The 20,910-nt window shown below is 39.9% G+C and overlaps 1 protein-coding gene across 1 annotated transcript in view; it reads left to right on the top strand.

Annotated features, from left to right (window-relative positions):
• Window positions 1-20,910, top strand: part of bmp2k (BMP2 inducible kinase) — a 55,844-nt gene that overhangs the window by 19,275 nt on the left and 15,659 nt on the right. Inside the window, exons 2-11 of the mRNA XM_085295521.1 lie at window positions 6,253-6,371; window positions 8,609-8,714; window positions 9,982-10,124; window positions 13,168-13,289; window positions 15,835-15,916; window positions 18,144-18,276; window positions 19,566-19,669; window positions 19,755-19,834; window positions 20,043-20,191; window positions 20,612-20,811. Coding sequence (XP_085151647.1) covers window positions 6,253-6,371; window positions 8,609-8,714; window positions 9,982-10,124; window positions 13,168-13,289; window positions 15,835-15,916; window positions 18,144-18,276; window positions 19,566-19,669; window positions 19,755-19,834; window positions 20,043-20,191; window positions 20,612-20,811 — 1,238 coding nt within the window. The remainder of the gene's footprint in view (window positions 1-6,252; window positions 6,372-8,608; window positions 8,715-9,981; window positions 10,125-13,167; window positions 13,290-15,834; window positions 15,917-18,143; window positions 18,277-19,565; window positions 19,670-19,754; window positions 19,835-20,042; window positions 20,192-20,611; window positions 20,812-20,910) is intronic.

Genomic DNA, 20,910 nt, shown 5'->3' on the forward strand with positions numbered 1-20,910 from the left:
TGTTTGTCTGTTTGTGACTTTCAACGACGTGTTTGAGTTTGTAGTGCTGTGGGTTGAAAAGCAAGAGGCAGAAAGAAACAGAAAGATGGTTGTACAGTGGTTTGTTATCACCGATGACGTCACTCTTCAGAAGGAGAACATCTGCGCCTCGTGCCTGAGCACAAACCATAAATGTATTGTCTTTGCATGCTGCTAAATCCCCTAATCCTCCCTCACTGAGACACTCCTATCACTTCAGAGGTTTTTCTTTCTTTCCTGTATAAAAGGCGTGCTGAGTGTCTGTTTTCTAAAGGCTGTTCAGATCCTCTTTCAAGCCTCTTCCACAGGCTGTCATGCGGGCTGTCCCAGTTTGTCAGGCTTTTCAGTGATGTCAGGGTCCACAGCGCTAGATTCAGGGCCAGGGAAAATTTTCTGGTAATTACAGCCCTCGCTCGGCACCAGGCTTTAATGTGAGTCTTCACCCCCACCCCCGTCTTGGCCTCATTGACTTGGGGTTTTCCTCCCAACTGTCATTGACAGCTGACCGTGTATTCATGGGGAACTACTTGAATCATTTCTCTGCAGTACAGATGAGCAGTAGGGGAAGTAAAATAATAGTGAGTTGTGGCTAATGGCTGATGACTCCTGGAGTAAGTCATCCCTATCCCCAGGACTTTAGTACACTGAGTGGATTTAGGAACGCCAAACCAGAATCACTGTGAGACTTTGTATTTCAAAATTAAGGGGAATCTCATAGCTTAATCTCTTCCCACAGGAGGGATTTATACACTGAAGAAGATGCTTGTTTTGAGCTTAACTATAATGGTCATACATTGTCTTATTTAATAAATTTATTTACCTTTTGTTCTTCAGTTTCTCCTCTTTCTTTTATCTGTCATCTCAGTAGCATTTTTAAAAAAAATTTATATATATATATATATATATATATAAATTTTTTTTTTTTTTTTTTTTTTTTTTTTTTTTACAAATTGAGGAGCTCATTTCAGCAGACATATTCTTAATCCGTTGTGTTTTGGTTATTGCTTCATGTGAGCGTCAACTTCCCCAGGACTGATGTATGCAGTTGTCGTTTTAGCTTCCTGAGCAGGTTCCTCGTCAGATTTTAGCTAAAGGACCATTTTGCATGCTGGCAACTTCACATCTTGGAAGCCTGTCTGTGTATGCTGGAGGAACTTGTTGAAATAAGCTTTACTCTCTAGGTGTGAAGATCAGTTTACTTGCAGCACTTCTTGCCGATCATTCAACACGTGGGGAATTTTGTGCATTACACGTGTTAAGCCCTGATTTTAATTCACACTACTAAAAATAAAAGACGCATAAAGCTGCTTTTATTTTTATTTGTTTTGTAGATGCTTGTGTGTGTGCAGGTGTTAGATAGCAGCTTTAACACTTTTTTTTTTCTGTATGTATTTTTACTTTTAAAGTTTTGGTCCTTTTAAAATTTGTTGAAGCTAGTAAGTATCCCTAATCCAGTGCAGAAATCTGCTCATAGATGTTATTGATACAAGCTGTGACCCCTCCCTCGTTCATTGCAAACTGACAAACTCACTGATCCTGGCAGCTAGAGTGGCTGTCACAGCCTCAGCCCACACTATCCTACAAACATCTTCATGTCTTCCCGCTGGCCTGGTGTGTGATTGACTGAGGCCGTGTGCTCCAGGACCAGATTCCTACTAAATCAGCCCCTGGGCCTTTTGTTGCCCCCATGACTATGCCAGCCACGGAAGTAGTACGCCATTGAATGTATTATTCTCTTAAGTGGCTCTGGGTGGAATGGTTTGTTTTAGAAAGGCTTTGTGCCCAGCATACATAGACTTCCTGGACAAATGAGGGACTCCGACATGACAAAAGGGTCTTTCAGTGTACAGGAGACGGGCTTCTCTGACAAGAAATTGTTGTCTTGTCCTCATTATCAGATGCTTTATGAGGTTATTTATAAGAATTAATAAAGATGAAGACTAAAAACGCGAAGTCATATCAAATCTAGTTTAAAAGTGAAATGTGACGTTAAAAGAAGAAGCTAAAATGATTGATGGTTTTGTTACTGTTAACTATCTACAGCCTTACTGTTGTCTCATGTTTTCGTTGTTATGGCATTCAGCTGCTTCTCCAGAGAGGATCTTTGTTCCCCAGGGTTGATGTACTCCAAAGGCACCTTCTTAGAGTGCGGCAGGAGACTGTACTCCTTCTGCTGTGGAACAGAACAAGTACCAGTGCAATAACAAGTACTACTGTCAACAACTTCATTACAAGACGGATTCGGTCATAAATAATGACCAGTATGAGGGAGAGGAATCGGTTGAAGCAGACCTCCACAGATTACAAAATTAGCACAATTCTGTCTGCATTGTTTTTGTTTTGTTTATAGTGGTTTTGTTGACATGCATGCGTCTTTATTGGTCTTAAAGACATTCATCGGAAGTTATCACAGGTAAATCTTTTTAATTTCGTACATTAAAGTGGGATGGTCCTCTAAGAGAACAGAAGAAAGCAATGTATGGTGTGTATTTACAATGCTTTAGGCAAACGTCAAACCATTGCATGATTATCTCTGATTAAATTCAGTCTCAGGACTTTCTGTTGTTAACACACTGAAAAACTAGATTTAAAAATTACATCCTGATTTTTATATTATATAAGTTTATATTTGAATATCTGCAGCTACTGTTGCTCATGCTTTCCTTAAATTGCGAACGCAGCTGTGCTTCCTGGTCTTTTATACGCAGGTCTCACTGACATAAATCTCACTCTCAGGCTACGTCCACACTAATGTGTTTTCAAACGAAAACGCATCGATTTCTCTCCGTTTTGGCCTCCCATCCACACTGAGACGGCGTTCTCCCCAAGGAAAAACGCAGCGTTTTGAAAACTCTCTCAAAAACGCATACATTTCAAAACGGAGCTGCCCCGTCGCAGTGTGGCCACTCGAAAACGCAGACTTTCTAAAATGATGACGCATTTTAGTCATTTGATGCAGTCATGTGACCAATTAAACAAAGATAGCGGAGGGCATTATACAGCAGTTGTTTTGATTGCTCTCAATTTTGAGAGCCCTAAATAATAAACATTAATATCAGTTTGTACATGCTCCAGATAGCTTTTCTTCAACTTCTTTAATTCTCACTCGCTTTTGCGCAGGACAGTAAGCATTTTGGGCCGTTTCAATGTGGACGGACAACTCTGGGTAAACGACTGAAAATGCTAGTGTGGACGAAAACACAGTTTTCAAATCTATCCGGGCCAGTGTGGACATAGCCTCAGTGGGACTCTTTTTAAATAAAGAATTAAATAATCATTAAAGTAATTAGCGGACAAGTAGTAATAAACATCTGAGACAAAACAGTTTCTGGTCTTTTTCCTGACATTGCAGGTTGTGTACTGTGAGATGTCCCAGATACTCATGACTCAGGGTTTTGTTGTGTATCATAACCAATAACAAAATGCTTGTGGTCGGAGATGAGCCGATAATTTGCTCCTGTTGCGATTATCTCAGTCAGGAATAATCTTGCAATCAGTGCTGCTCATCTGATATTACTTATTTGCACACCTCAAAGTCATCATGACAACTGCCTCAGTTTACTAGACTGCACATCGACTCATCAAGGGTTTAATGCCCTAAAATCTCTACTCTCTATTCATTTACCTGCTTTGCTGTATTTCTCCCATGTGTCCTTAAACAGACTGCTCTTTTCAGTCTCTTGGCCCCTTGCCTAAGCAAATGGATTTCTTCTTATAAAATCTGTCACCCTGTCCATTTCAGCCTCCACAACATCTTCTTGCCTGAAGTTAGATTTTTACGTCTGCTTCCTGAATCTTTGTGGCAAAGTAGCTTACCTCAAGATGACTCACAGGTAGCTTTTGCCTCAAACAGCAGGGCCATAAAGCATGCTGCACATCACAAATGATTTGGTTTTTCAGCTTGCAGAAAGTCTGCAAGAATGACTGCTTCCCAGTGTCTTAAAAAGGATCTCTTAAATAGGAGCCTAACCCACCATTTGATTCAGTTTTCTGTCTCATGGCTTTGTACTCATCTGCCTTGTTACAGGAAATCAATTTAATCGAGGCACGGCAGTTTGGAGTGACCATCAAGCTGACCTTAGCGCGCTGGGCAGACCAAAGCAAATCAATGAACAGCATCCAGCAGCCGTAAACGGCTTTGGCTCTTGTACTTGGCAGAATTTCTGTTTTGCTTCAATCTTGAAATGACAGCCTGGCTGCAGATACAGCTGCTGAGCAGCGACAGTCATGCATCCATTTTATTTTTATATGAATATGATAGTTATCCAGTATGACTGAAATTGTCGCAGGAAGTCAACGGGGGGTAAATTAAACTGCAACCATAACTGGTGATTTCTGAAAAAAACTGTTTGTTTTAGACTGTCAGGAATTTAATTTACTTAATTTTATTTATACAGCACAAAATCACAACAACAGTCACCTCAAAGTGCTTTATATTGTAAGGTAGACCCTACAATACATACAGAGAATAACCCAACAATAATATGACCCCATATGAGCAAGCACTTTGGCAACAGTGGGAAGGAAAAACTCCCTTTTAACAGGAAGAAACCACCAGCAGGACCAGGCTCAGGGTAGGCTTCCCTACCCCTTCAAAGGTCTATTTATTGCTTAAGACTTATTTTTAAGTAGTTTACTCAAAAAAATGTTTGATTCCACCGCATTTCAGAAACATTTCGTAACCAGTCCACTCATCCTAGTCCTAGAAGCAATCAAAGCTGGAAGGAAAACGCTGCAGACGAATATTTTATGCATGTGATGGGTATAATCACAGGTTTAAGAGTTAAAGGCTTGCACATCTGCAGGTCTGTCTCAAACACCAACTTACCATGACTTGTGAACAAGACCATGAGACACTTAAGCTCTCCCAACCCAGAGGAATTAATTCAGTGTTTTATTATCTGGAAAATTGTAGTAATATGTCACTTTGTGGCATTTATAGAAACTCTAGTGAAAATGTGGGCTGCTTATCCGAACAGTCAAACTTTAGTCTCAAGAAACCTGTTGTACGATTTCGTAGAATCACCAGTAATTATCAGATTCTGGGCATTTTTGACACTGCCAATCCTGATTGAAGGAAAGACTAGAAAGAATAGACCCAACTAGTCTCATTTTGAATGCTGTTATTTTATTTGCAGTGTCACATTTACACTGAACACAGCTCTAACATAGCAGCTTGTCCTCTTGTCTTTAGCTCCCTGTTTTGTTCTGTTCTGAGCTTGTGGGATGACCTCATCCACTCCTTCCAATCTGATAATGTGTGCTACATTAACACACTGTTGCGACCACATATAAGCAAACACTTTGCTTCAGTCTGTTTATGTTCTCTTTGCCAGACCGGGGCTTGCTGTCTTCTGTTTACTGTCCTCACAAGGACACACAGATGTAACCGTCATTAATCAGATACACTTATGTAGCACTCCCCTCATTAAAACACAACTTCCGATTGTAGTGAGTATGTGGTCTTTTGTCCTGAGGTGACTTTCATAACAAGTGCACCATTGTAGAGCTTTCATTCCTCTCTGTGGTCAGTGGACTTTGATGCCCGCCACTCAGTGACTCAGCAAACCCCTGGTAATCAGACCAAAGGCTGCCCCATCACAGCACACACTGGCACATCTGTCTTCATTGGCACACTGTATCCCTAAACTTCAATTTTCCACTTTCTGTTGGAAATCCACTGTGGTTTAAAAGGAAAATGGCGTGATTTAGTCCGAATTAGATCCAGTTGGAGTTCAGACCATGCAGGCCAAATAAGCTTATCCTTAACCTGTTAGCTGCTGGTTAATCAGCATTTTGGAGTCCTTTTCAGAATACTTCATTATACACAGTCTGTAATTGCTGTTTTACACAAGGGAATCAAGAAATGTCATCCGTTTGGGGAGATTTTGGTTTGTTACCTTCACTTTTCAACCCTTGAAGTTCTTGTTTGGCATGTGCACGTGTCTTTGTTGCCTGGCCACCAGTCTGGATGAACTGTTGATAACCATCCACGAGTGACATGGATGGTTTATATATAAAAAAAAAAAAAAAGAAGTTTAAATGCACTTATCATCATGTTGGAACGTGAGCCATTTTCCATTACGAGACTCAATACAGAATCTTAAGTGAGAAGTTTTATACATAGAGTGCCTCCGTCTGAAGCCTCATGTTATCCTGTACAATAACTTCCATACAAGAGAAAGTTTTGAAGCAGCTGATGTAAAGATAACTTATCATTCCGTCTTCTTACAGGAGGCTTCTCTGTGGTGTTTCTGGCTCGTACGCACAGCGGTGTACGCTGTGCTCTCAAAAGGATGTACGTCAACAATGTCCCGGACCTGAATGTCTACAAGAGAGAGATCACTATCATGGTGAGAGCAGCATCAGTGTTCCTTCATTTCAACTACACTTAAAGCCTTTGTGCTTATCTTTATTGCTAAAGTGTTTCAGTAACATTGTGGAAATTTAGATAATTACTTTTACTTTATCGTCATATGACAGTGGAGTAAGTTGTGTGCCCATTGTAAGTGCTTTTTCAATAGTTTTACAAAATTTGCTACCAATGTCCGTCATCCTCTCCTACAACTTTGGTGTGATGAGGATGATATGCAGCTCTGTGGGTCATTTATTAGATTTATCATGAGGTTATGCGTCTTGCTCTTGGTCTTCTATTACTGGTATTGTTGCTCCTGCCGCACCTGGTCTATTACTTATTAAACCTTATTCAGGTTTGTATAAATGAGCAGCATCAGCATTTCATAAACGGTAAAAAAGGAAAACGATAAATACATTTGAGACTTTTGTTTTGAAAGTCTGAACCTTTTATGTCCAGGTATATTTTCTACAGCTCACGTGCAGTGTTCATTTAGAGCCTTTGACACAATTCTGAGAACCCTGTTAACTTCCTGTAACTCATTAGAGGCTTTTATTTTGAAAATGTCATTATAGTGCCAAAAGTTTGTATTGCTGCATTTTTAACCTTTTTCTGGTCTCAGTTTGAGTTTAAAAAAGGAGTTTTAATGAATGATTTTATTTTATTTTTTTTTTTTTTTAAGAAATACTTCAGTCACGGGCAAGCTGGGTTGCTCACCTGGTTGAGTGGGCAACCCATATGCCAAAAGGCTGCAGGGTCCTGGGTTTGAGTCCACCCATAACCATTTCACATATGCAACTCCCTTCACTCTTTTCCTGCTTTCATGTTATTCTCCTCTGTCCTAATGAAGAACAGCTCACTATGAGCTGTTTAGTCAGCTTTGTGTGTCAATTCTTTTTCATCAACTGGAACAATGTGTCACACACACACAGCTGACCTTAAACTCTGACACAGTTCAGGTCTGTCAGGACACGACTGTAGGTGTGTCGGTTTCCAAGAAATGCTGCAGTTTCTCTCCTCGTGCTGCCCTTTGGGAACCAGCAGATGTGCTCTGATGCATTAATAATACAAGAATAAATAAAGTTAAGATTAAGGCTACATCCACACGTACACGGATATTTTTGAAAGCGGAGATTTTCCATTTTCGTTTTAAAAAATAATCCCGTCCACACGTGAACGCAAAAATGAAGGAAAACACTGCTAGGAACATGCCAAAGTAACAGGTGGTGATATATTCCCAACCGTGTAGAAATGTTGGCCAATCAGAAGTCTAGAAGCCTCGGTGGGAAATGGTAAACAAAGCTGGGGCATAGAAGCAGAACAGAGTCGTATGTGAGGAGGGACAGTAACTGTGTGTGTATATGTAAGCATTTAAACACTGCAGAGAGTACAAGTAACAGTAATGTAGAAATTCATTTCACCGAAACAATAACGTGGCGCACAGTGTGACGTCAAAAAAGGCGCACACCTTTGACGCTGCGTTTTCTCCGTTTTCCTCGTCCACACGTAAATGCAAAAACTGAGTTTTCGAAAATATCCGTAAATCTCCGTTTTCAGTGACCGAAAACGCCGTTTACGTGTGGACGAAAGGCGCAAACGCATAGAAAAATCTGCGTTTTAAAAAATACCCGGCTACGTGTGGACGTAGCCTTACAGAGTTAAGAGATGAGCATGGTGTAAGAGCATGAGTTATCAAGTGAAAAACCAAAACAAACAGAGCTCGCCTCTGAAGCAGCTGAATTGCACTCACACCTGTGTTTTTCTTCCAATCATACTTGGCAAAGCCAGCAGTTACAAATATTTAAGAAAAACATTTTAATAATTCAGAAGATGTTTTAATTCTAGGAGAATTTATTTTATTGTATGGATGAATTAAAAAACAAACAAACAATTGCAGTGTGTAAGATTTTATGCAGTGTTTGGCTCATCGGTGACTCGTCTCTGATTAACATGACGGGAGTCTTTAAAGCAGTTTGCAGCACATTATTTCAGACTGTGGTTTTCATGCTTCTACATTCAATAGCTGGGTGAACCATAACTGAAGCAATATAGGAGCAACACTACACATGTCTAAACATGAACCAGCACTCACTAAAAAGAAGGAAAAGAAAAGTTTGTGTCCAGTCTGACGATCCTTTTATCACATCAGTTGATTCTTTGTGTTGCTGTTTGATATGATACGTGTTTGATATTTCTTTCTGTCACGCTCTTCCCCCGTTTTCTTCCTCTTTGCAGAAAGAGCTGTCGGGCCATAAGAACATCGTTGGTTACCTGGACTCTACGATCAGTCCTGCGTCAGACAGCGTGTGGGAGGTCCTGATCCTTATGGAGTACTGTAAAGGTACAACCTGTCCCTGTAAATATAAACATGTTCTGACAGGCCTCATAGTTCTGCTTTATGCATGTAGTCGTTTCTATTTTTTAAAAAGCACTTCTGGTTTTTATTTTGGTTTGAGTTCTGTTTTTGTTTAGGTTGGGGGAAAAAAAAATAAACACAAAAGGACAAGCAATGAATAATCTGCTAACTAGGTGATAATAAGCTGGCTGGCTTACTGTTGGGTTAGTGCGGTAGGACTCCAGTATTGGTTGCCAAAGCAACCAATGTGGTGGGTTTTTTTTCTCTGCAATTTTTCCCCCCCAGAAAGCCTTGTCTTTTCAAACTGTTGCAACATCTCCCTCTATATTTGTTAATCTGTTCTGTACTGATATATCATTAAAACTGTAAAAAATTGAGACTTACTCGACCAGCTGATGCAACACAATGGCCCACAGATAGGACGCCACTTTTGTCATATGGCACGGTTTGGCAGAGCAAGAACAACAAGCACAATGGCTCCATTAATCAGCACAAACTTCACCAGTTAAGCAAAAGGAATAAGCAGAGGAATAAACGTGTAAGGAAAAAGTAAAAATGTGCAGCATTTTGTTTGCTTTCTGCATCGTCTTGCATTGGTACTATTTAAGTTTTTAAAGCTAAACGATTAATTGAGTTTCGGCTTCTGAATAATTATAAAAACAAAATAACTGAAATAAGACCGGTCTCTTCCATTTATTTTTGCTTTGAGACTCTCATTTCTGTTTTCTAACTTTTTAAATATTTGGTTATAAATGAAGTGCTTGCCTTACAGCACTGTGCTTTTAGTACTTATAAAGCTCTGAGTCGTCTTTTTGCCCCCATCTGTTCTCATGGTAAGGCGGGCTTGCGTGATCATTTTGTTACCATTGTGTAAAATTGGCTTCATAGACAAAAGAAACCCACCCGGGAGTCATGATGGCCATTACCGATGTCTACCAGGCAACCCTTTGTGCCCAGCAGCATTTGCCTCTTTCTTTTTTCCTTTAATGCAAGCATCATAAGTTAAAGAATTGTGTTGAGTAATTGAGATTAAAGTGTGATTATTATTTTAGCACCCCTGGCCTCTATATTGATCATGCACTGCCCTTTAAAGCAGTTTTGCCCTCATCAGAATAAGTTTACATGCAAACAGTACAGTAGTTACTGAGAATAGCTGATAATAGTTTTTATGGTCAAACATGCTGTATGTATTGTTTTGATCTGTTTTCACTCCTAAAGTGGTCTCTCCAACCCCTTTATTCTCTCTCTGCAGCGGGGCAGGTAGTGAAGCAAATGAACCAGCGGTTAAACGTGGGCTTCAGCGAGGCTGAGGTCCTCCACATCTTCTGTGACACGTGTGAGGCCGTGGCCCGCTTGCACCAATGCAAAACGCCCATCATCCACAGAGACCTTAAGGTGAGGCCGGTATTTTTGTACTTTTCCATCCCCTCCTCTGTTTCATGAAAGAAGCTTAAATGATGGACAGATGGGTTGGTGACAGTTACACTTGTGCAGCGTAAAACATAGAAAGGTAAATGTACATTAACGAATTTCAAAGGGCTCAATCACCCCACAGAAGAAAACAAAAAAACCCAAAAAAAACTAACGTGTTATTTTGTATTTTTAAAAAGCGCGGCCTGACTGCAAAAATCACACTTACACAGATGTTCATCCACACAAATGAAGAAAAGAAAGACCACTTGAGCTTTAGTGAAGTTAATAGGATAAGGCACCAGGTAAGATAAACCAACAGTTTAGTTGGTGAAATATTAAAATATAACTTTTGTTTAAATGCGATGTCTACACATTATTACAGTTTGAAATCTGAAACTGTTAAACAGTGTCGGATTTGTTAAATGATTAACTTTACAGTTAAAGAAAAGTGTGTCACCTGCAAACTGTAAACCCTTTCCTGGAGACGTGTGTGTGTGCAGCAGACGCATACAGAATGAGTAACTCTGGTTTGCAGTTTAAGCAGGTTTCTATTTAATTAAATATCAGATGTTATTTATAAGTGAACTAAATTTGCGTGGTCAGCAGGAGGAATGCTTTAGTTTTACTTCACCCCTCATTCTCACTCCTCTGCTTCCTCTTACGTGTCGCTGCTTCCTTTGCCAGCTCGTTCACTTACTTCCGCTCCTTCCTCTCGTCCGATAACCCCGTTTGTTGCTCATCTATGACCTTTTCTGGATTGTTCCAGAGCTCCAAAGTTAAATCTTCCTGGCCAACTTTAACCCACTTTAATTTTTAGATTTCTAATTCAAAGGGTGGCTAAAAGCCAGATTTGCCCTCATTTGCTGAGTCCTGGAGACTGGTGGTAATTTCCCACCCTAGTTGAATCCTCCTCAGTGGCCCCATCAGTGCACTGCTGTACTCAGTCCAGTTGGACAAGCCTCTAAACAGTGCAGTCCCTTCAGCTCCACAGGCTGGTCCTCTGTTCGCTGTCTATCTGTTCAGCCTACACGGCTTACATAACGTTGCAGGGACACAAAAGACTGCGGAGGCCCAGTCACGCAGTGCCAGGGGAAGTGAGAGTGCAAAAAAGGCCCTTAACCCTGAGCTGTCAACAGATTGAGGCACTCACTGTTTCTTTCATTAGCTCAGGTTTTCCTTGGACAGTTTAAAGTCTTTTTGGTCTCATCTTTTCTGCCACATCTCCCACAAACACATCACTGGTTTCCTCCTTTCAGATGTTTAATTTTAAAATCTTATTCCTGGTTGCTTTTCATTTCTTTCTGCCTCAGAAGGTAGAAATATTAACTGAAAAATGAGGCATTAAACCCACACAAAGCTGGCTTGCTCAGTTCAGCTGAAACATCAGTGTTAGATCAGGTTTTGTGAGGATGGAATCTCTGTATAATGTAATAGGAGTCGACGAGCCACCGTTTGGTTGTTTGCTCATCTGTCTATCACAGCTGATGTGATTTTAGTGGAATACTTCATACCAGTCTGACTTTCCAAATAAATTCAGAGTGCCAGGAAGCAGTGTCTGTGTTTTTAAGGTTTTTCATTAAACACACACTAATGAGATCTTTTCAAAATTACATCCAATTGTTTATTAAAAACTAACCATAGTATTAAACTTAAAAAAAAAGGCTGATGAAGTTATAGGAGAGAGTTGTTGAAGCTAGGTTAAGGAGAGAGGTGAGGGTCAGGGAAGCACCTTTATGACTTCATACTGAGCAGTCATAATGTGATATTTGCTTCGATGGTGCTGATTGAGAATCCCAGAGGGAGTTACACTTGGATCTAGAGAAAGGACATGAGGGTCCCAAAACAGGAGCTGTGGTGCATTTAGGAAGTCGGGAGTGGTGATGTATGCGAGTGGTGCAGGAGACAAGTATGAGACAGCGAGACAGTGGTGAGGTGTGCTTCAGGAGTGACTGTTGGGTTCAAGGTTGGGGTCTGATTGCATCAGGGATCAGCTCTGAGCCTCTCGCTGTTTGCAGTGGCAGATTGGTTTCTCTATAGACTGTTTACACACAGCGTTGCGATCTGCGCGTCCAAGTGATCCTGGAGAGGTGGAGATATGCACTGAAGGGAAGAGGAATGAAAGTCGGTATAAGAAAAACAGATATGAACTGTCAGTCTTTGTTTTTGACTCTAAAACTCATACCTTTAAGACCTGAGGCTTATGGGTTTTTTTTTTTTAGGTCACATGATGACTCTCTAAACACATTAAAAATGTGAAATTATTGGTGTTAACCTCATTCCAGCTTCTTTCATGGTTAAAACATTTTGGACAACAGCTGCACAAACTGCGTCAGAAGCGAATTGTCTTGGTTGTCCTCTTGGCCTTCTTTGTCTTCTTCATTTTCCTCTTGACCTTGACCATCTCGACATTTCTGATGTCTTTTGACCCCTGCGTGTTAGGATGCATTGTTCCAGACCACATGCAAACAATGGCCAGTGAGGTGTCGTTGTGTTTAGTGTGTCACTAAGGCAGTGGCTTTGTGTTTACACCTGGGGAACGGTGTGCTCTCCCCAATGTGGAAAAGTATGACTTGGGTATAGCGTATTAACGAATGGTTGGACTGTGTAATTGCAGATAAGATTTGATGACTTCAAAAAACAGCCCCTCATTAGTTATGATTTACCAACATTTGGACCAGACCTGAAAGCTATGTTCAGCAAAAGCCAGCAGTTGAAATCTAAAGCATCCATAAGTGAGGTATAAACCGTCAAAGTGAGGAGTGACAAATTATGAAATTAAAACATTAAACGTTGTACTAAGACTGCAGCTGAGAGGCTCTGAAAACATTAGAGACTTCTACTTACCTGTGCACACTAACACATTAGAATTATTGTCTTCTTCTGCTGTTGTTTTCCCCCCCCTCGCTAGGTGCATCTGTGCTGTGCTGTGTAGGGTTTTCATTAATTTTTCCAATAGTTTTTATTTCCATTATGTCATTTTTCTCCTGAAAACATTCCAAACCCTGCTGTGTTTCTTTTTTGCCAGGTTGAAAATATCCTGCTGAATGACCAAGGAAATTATGTGCTGTGTGACTTTGGCAGCGCCACTCACAGAGTTTTACTGCCACAGAAGGACGGCGTGGCTGCTGTGGAGGACGAGATTAAGAAGTAAGGGTTTTTAGGGCCTGAACATAGCCAGTTGTTTGATGTTTGTCAATGTTTTTAAAAATGTGTCCTGTAAGGGAAGAGCTGTTAAACGCCACCAGCAACCCCATAAAGTCTCTATATTAGGACTTTTTTTTTTTTCCTTTTGCCATTTTAAAAAGTCAAATATTTTCTTTTTCTGAGTCGATATGAAACGATAAGATTGGTCTGATGAATAATCAGGGACTGCTTCACACTGAGAGGTAGACTGAGTGGAATATAATACTTGTTAATATGTTCATGACAGTTTGTTTTTGTGGCTGGTGGATTCAAATTAATTACTTTTCATTGTTAATAATAATTTTTCTTGTAGTAAAACTGATGAGATTAAGGAATCTATTCTGTGAGAAAATGTCCCGGGCTAAGATGGGCAGCATTAAGTATAACAAGAGTAAAATGTAAAAATGCTTAAATGTCATTATCTATCATAGATGATGATGATGATAAAAACAAAACGGATAACCATAAAAGAGAATCATGGCCTTATATTTGTTGTTTTGGTTAAAAAAAAAAATATGGAGGAAAAAAAACAAACTAATATAAGTCACAAAGTGAAAACATTGTTGGATGTAGACTGTGTGCGTGTGGGCATGCGTGTTTACGAGCCTTTAAAGATCGTTGCTGATAATCAAATCTTGAATTCAGAGGAAATGTGAGGCACATAAACAAGGTCAGTTTGCACTATGTGGCAGTTTCTTGGCAGTTTTTGCCTCGTTATCTTTCTTAGTTTTTTTTTTTTTTTTTTTAAATAATTTCCAGTGCAGAGAGAGGTGCTGCCGTCTGTGGTAGGTGGCTGCGTAATGGCCCAGAACCAACAGATATCAGAGATTATGCCCAGTAATGGGATGTGATTATGTAGGCACTTCTTGCCCCATGCACATTTGTATGGCAGGGATCTGCAGTCTTAGATGTGATTCTGTTTGTATAGTGTCAAATCACAGAAGCCTGTTCAGCATTGGCCTGTTCAATTTCACCCGTTTATAGCTGCAATAAAGTCCAGTATGTGTGGTTGTTATCAGTAATAGGACGATGTGTAAATCTGCCCAGTCATACAGAAATGGGCTTTAGATCTACGCTGACTCAGCTGGTTTTCCATCTAACATTTCAAAGCCGGACTTGCTCAAAATGCAACCAGCTGTTTTGAATGTTATCAGACAGATTCTGAAGAGGAAACTAAATGAAATGTTTGTTCTTCTATTGCAGTAAATGAGGAACTCTCTGACCTGCAGTCGCTTTTTTTTTTTTTCTGTGCATCAATAAACAGAAGCAGACAAAGTCATGAAAGCATTGAAAGCTTGTATTTATGTGAAAGTGCAAAACGATACACATAAAAGTTTGAATCTGAATTTGAATTATAACTTTGGCCAGTGACTAAAAAAACAAAAAACTGGTTTGTGTGTACTATGTTTGGATATCTTTGAGTACAGAAAATTGGAGTGCTACTATACTTGTGGGGACCAACAGTCACTTATGGGGACAAATCCTGGTCCCCATGAGTTTGTAGGCATTTTTGAGGCTCAAAATGTGGTTTTAGCGTCAGGGTTACAGTTAGGCTATGGTTAAGGTTAGACATTCATTTTTGATGGTTGCAGCAAGTGGCTAGGGAAAGCATTATGTCAATTAGATGTCCTCACTGAGATATGAAAGTGTGTGTGTGTGTGTGAGAGTGAAATCAAACACACCCTTCTTTTGCAGTGATGTGCTTTTGCTTTGCACTAGAAGTTGTTTGTAGCGATGAATCAGAAGAGAAAAGGTCATTTGAATGTGAAGTTCCCCTTGACTTTATCAGGCCCCTTATTGAGCCTGTTGTTTAGCTGCTTAGCTACATCTTTTGTTTTGGTTCACTGTTAGAGCCAAACATGTTGTTATGAAACCTAAAAATCCTCTCCTGTCCTACCTGGTCAGTGTTAAAACAGCTGAATAAAATAGTTTGATTCTAGCTACTACACATAGTGGCGCGTTTGAGGACGTCAAAAACGAATAGATGTATACTTGCCTGTTGCCTAGTAGCAAAATCAGAAAACATACAAAGAGTCTTTTCAGTTATTTCAGATTAATGATGACCTGAAATATATTAGGTATTTTAATTTTGTGACTTCAACAGCCAGCAAAAACATCAGGCAAAGCCAGCTCAAACTGTACCAAACACACCTATTCAAGCTGCAGATTTCACACAGGAGTCGTCCCTGGATATGTTCCAGCACCTCCTCCACCCCAGCATCCACCTGTAGGCTCCAGGGGATGTTTAGTAATCACTCCCCAATTTTCTGTGTGTAATACAGAGCCTAGTTGCCAAGCTCTTAACTGTATTCTGTTGTAATCACTCATTTTAAACATCAGTTGAGTGACTGAAATACACTTCATTTAAAAACAAAACTACAAATACTGAAAATGTGTTAGAGTAGAAATGTAAATCAGCAGTGAATGACGGGGAGAAAGTTCCTAGCAGTGCTGGATTTTTGAACAGGACATACTTTCATCTATTACTTCCTGTTGTTGTGTTGTACAGGTACACAACCCTTTCTTACCGCGCGCCGGAGATGATTAACTTGTATGCAGGAAAAGCCATCACCACTAAGGCTGATATATGGGTAAGGTCCTTCCCTGTTTGTATGTATGCTGTCTGTGTGTGTTACGCAGGCTGCAGGGCTGGTTTGGCCTGGCAGTACTCTGCCCCGACAGGTTCCTCCTCTCTCTTTCTCTCCCAGCTATTTGCCTCCACCAGCTCTCCAGCAGCGTTTTTCCTTCATAAAACATTGAGCAACATCAGTCACAACAAAGCTAGTTGTTCTTCCCTCTCTGCTCCCTGTCCTTTTTCATTTTGGGTCCATATGTGATTATTAGACTCAGTTAAGGGCCTTGATAGGCTTGTGTGAAATGGGCCTCTGCTGTTTTGAAAGAAAGAGGCAGAGAAGCAGAAACAAGTGTTTGGACAGGAGCCATTATTGAGGAATTGTGTACGTTAATGACGTAAAACAGCCAAGGATGTGGCTGATAATGGGACAACTAGTGTTTTATTTCTTAGAATGTTTAGTAAGCATCTTATTTTGTTTGAAACATTTAAAAAAGACCTAAAATTATTAGTAGATTGGAAGAAGCTGTGGTGTCAAATCTAGTCAAATCAGAAACTTTCACAAAGAATTAAAGGCCCCACACTCTTGACCCCATGCCATTTGCCTACTCCATGCTACGTTAGATCTCTGGCTAGTTGTTGCCAACGCATAAATGCAAAGTGTCATTAAACTGAATCGAACAGATGGGCCTGTAGATGAGCCCATTGTCACAGATACCTGATCAGGGTTATTGAGTCGGGCTCGGACTGATATCTGATCCAAATGTCAGATTTATGCATCAATATCGTACATCAGTAATAAAGTGATGATGATTTTTGCCATTATCAAGCTGCTCCAGATGATGAGATTAAGGTCGATCCTTTTACTTTGCATGTCTATAAAATACTTCTTTAATGCTTCCTCTATGAATACATAGTCAGTCAGTAGTAAGACAGCACGGCTCAGCACAGCCTGATGAAAGTGGCTTCAGTCTGTTAGAGCTATTCAGTCTCTGGTCGAAGGAAAATGCCTACTGTAGGAGTCCAAAAAACCCCCAGCTTCCTGTCAACTACCCCATGTGCTGTCACTTCCTGTTTTTGAGCCATGTGCCTGACGGTGAGCTGTGCCTCACACACATTTCTTAAGCGTTTATTCCTACTTTGTGGGGTTGTTTGGTGGTCACGCTGGCTCACTTAGATTAAGAGCATCAGCCTGGATTAGCTTGTTAAGGAGAGTGGTGCAGACTATCATCAGATGGAGCGCTTAAAGGGAAACCGTTCCCTAATGGGGCGGCTAATTCCAAAGTCTCTTTCATCCCAAACTGCATGGTCAGCAGATATGCTGGATACTGGAGCCAAATGTAGCTTAAGCTGAATATATGTTTTAGTTCAGAGCACTTTTGCATGCCGGTTTGTTTGGACAGCCATACTGCCTGCAGAGCAGACTCTGGGCCTGATTTTGTAAACACAGTTTTTTAGCGTGTGACATGAATAAAAATATTATTTTCTAATAAGGACCTGTGCACCTCTGTAGGAAGAGAAAGGAAGCATCATTTCGAGGGCCAGGGCATGGTTTCTTGATCTATTCAGTGATTGTAGAATCCCATTTTTCTTTTCTTTTAATGTGATGAATACCAATGAGCACCATTGATAATTCTCCTGCACACATCATCTTAGACTTCTTACAAAGACTTCTTGTATCCTTTAATGGTAATCTTGATTTGTTTTCTATTTAAGCCTATCAGTCAATTTTATCACATGCCACCAAATTACTGAAAACATCTTAAAGATAATTTCAGTGGTTCAGTAATTCAGGAAACATGCATTTAAAGTTTATCACTGTTGTTTGTATCGTCATTGTCTCAGGGCAAGGAGGAAAGCACCCAGGTTCTGATGGGTATTTTGGGTACTTACAGAGTTTTGCTTTAAATCCTTTGGGCTGTTCAGGCTTAGTTGAACAAACCTAGTATTTCTTCAGTTATAAACAAAATGTGTCTGCATCAAAAACTTCCATGGCATCTGATGTTTAATGAGATATTGTTATTATTATTATCAATATTAGCTGCTTTATTTTGGGAGAAAATGAGGTGGTGTTTGAATTGAAGACATGGATACACTCCTCACGCTGGGTGTTTTGGGTTTTGCGATAGAATACACACTAACAAAACTTGGGTATGATGTTGGCACTGGGGCTGAGTCTCTAGCAGTGCCCATCCTCAAAGTAACTGGATACAGGTGTTTGACCAGATTGTTTGTTTTCTCCACAGGCACTTGGATGCTTGTTGTACAAGCTGTGTTTCTTCGCACTTCCATTTGGGGAGAGTCAAGTCGCCATATGTGATGGAACCTTTATCGTTCCAGATAACTCCAAATTCTCCTTCAAGTTGCACTGTTTAATCAGTAAGTTGGAGTTTAACGTGTCACACGGAGCAGCTGAATACAGCTTTGTAGTTATTAATAACTATCCAGAATAACTTTCGTTTGTTTTGTTTTTTCCTGTGGTGTCTTTTTTGATTCAGTAGTTATTTAACATCATTTTGTCAACGAGCAAAATATTCTGTCTGCAATTTGTCTCCCACATTTGCAGATTATCAAAGATGTGAAAAAAATGTTGTTTAAATTGGAAATCGTCTCCCGCTTTATGGAGCTTGACTTTAGGCTTGACCGTAACAAATGTTACTTTGATGTAATTTCACAGATAAATATAAGAAATACAAAGCCATGTTACAGTCTCCACCTTTTTAGTGTGGTTTCTTCTCCGTTGTTGTCACCCACAGAGTGATCTCTTTCAGTCTTTTTTTTAATTTTTTTTAATGCATTTACCCAACTCAAGCCTGTTTGAACCAGTCGAGGACGTCAGTCACGACAGCTTTGTTTGTGCTCAAGTTATTTCACTTCCCCAAATGTATCCTGTGGCGGAGCTTCCTTTTTAAAACACTTGACAAACAGCTCCACCAAGTGGTCAAGGGAAGACGATACATGCCAAATACATGTTGTTCTGCACCAGAGTTGATATAGTTAAACTTTTTTAAATGTATTTTTTTAATATAAATATATTTTTAATTTAGCTTTACTTACTTTGCAGAGTGGGTTTGCTGGTTACTGTTTCATTGTTCTGGATTAAAAATATTTAGTTTTAAAAGAAAAGATTTCTCTTAATTATTATAATGTCAGGGTCAAGAATTAGGAATTTAGACGAGATTTGATTTGATTTTGATTTTATTGATTAGCATTCAATTATCTCAATGAATACAGAACAAAGATCTACCACAAAGCAAGAAAGCATGAGACAAGGCTAATCAAAAGGTATTGGCTGAAGCATTTGCTTATTACGCCAACCCTTTTAACGAAAGATCTTTTTGCATGCAGCTCCTGTACACAGGGCTCGAAGCAAAGAATAAAAGAAAGCAAAAACAAAACAAAAAAAAACTTTCCACCTTAGATAAGTAACTACATCAAAGCAAAACAATCAAGAGGACAAGATATTACAGCAGCTCAATAGTGTAGTGGTTTACACAATTGCCCAACAAGCAAAAGGTCAGTGAACAAATGCATGAAAGTGGTTTCAAATAGTTTCTTTTTTCAACTGTCTACTTTTTACTTTTGTTTCAAGTAACTGAAACTTCCTTTTAATTAACTGTAGAAATCTTGCTCTTGTAGTGTATAAAGTGATCTTTAATCTTCTTCAGGATATATGCTCGAACCAGACCAGGAGAAGAGACCTGACATTTACCAAGTGTCCTATTTTGCCTTCAAATTAGCTGGAAAAGACTGTCCAGTGCCAAATCTCTTCGTAAGTCACAGGCATAAAACAGTCAGCATGTCTTTAGCCTTTCCTCACTGGCTTATTAAAATGAACCTCCCTGCTGTTTATCTAGAACTCTCCCATCCCGACGTCACTCCCTGAGCCTCTGACAGCCAGCGAGGTCGCTGCTAAGAAGAGCTTGACGAAAGCCAGGTGCTGCTCACCGACAGTTTTATTATGTATAAACTGAAAATGGAAATGATGGATTACTTTAATCTTATGTATTCATTTTTTATTTTATTGTTGTTGTTTTTTTGTTTTTTTTTACCTCTTGAGATCACAGCCTGTCAGCTGTTACAAACGCACATAGTACAGTTCTTCCTGCACATGCTGAGGGACACTTTTGCTTCCTCCTTTACAGGATCACAGACTCTGTGGGCCCAACGGAAACATCGATAGCTCCCAGACAGCGGCCAAAGGCTGCAAACAGTAATGTCCTGCCTCTCACTAACACTGTCACCCCTGTCAAGATGACCGTGCCTTCAGCACCCGTCAGCAACGGCCAGAAAGGTTTGTTAAACATCAGTAGGATGGATTTTTATATCTAAGAAAATGTCTTAAAGGAGTTTGTTAAAAGTCTTTATTTTGACTAAATACAGTACAGACTATATACACATATTATTTTCAAACAAACCAAAACACATTTCTTAAAATTACTGAAAATTATTTATGATTATTTATTTATGCATAAATTCCCGAACTAAATATCTTCCAAATGAGGATAATGCTGCAATGTTTTGCTCATTGCCTGCATCCTCATCTGTGGATGTAGGCAGAATGTTGATTGACTGGTAAATCAGCAACCGGCTCAGCTCTCGTCACCATGTGATATCTGAATATATAAACCCCTCGATATCCTGAATTTAGATTTACTTGTTATTTCCTTTTCTGGAGTCTAAAGAACAAACACTGTTCATCTGTACCTCTCAGCTCCCACTCCTGGCTCTGGGCAACCATCCATACAGTCTCAGCCTCAGCAACAGCCTCAGCCACAGGCCAGCAGTCAACAACACAGAGTCCTGCAGCAGCTACAACCTGGTGATTTGCGTCTGCAGCAGCTACAACAGCATCACCACCACCAGGCAGTGCAGCAACAACATGCAAATGCACATCAACTCCAATACCTCCAGGTACGTCACACCATGATCCCAGTTATTACGCATCAGTCATTTTTAAGCCATCACTTGGAGGCAATGTTTTCCAAACTTTTTTTTTTTTTTAATTTTGAC

This window comes from Mchenga conophoros, linkage group LG12 (genome assembly GCF_057382185.1).
Source record: "Mchenga conophoros isolate Kocher_MC1m ecotype Shallow Benthic linkage group LG12, M_conophoros_male_GT1.1, whole genome shotgun sequence".
In the NCBI taxonomy this organism is placed as follows: domain Eukaryota; kingdom Metazoa; phylum Chordata; class Actinopteri; order Cichliformes; family Cichlidae; genus Mchenga; species Mchenga conophoros.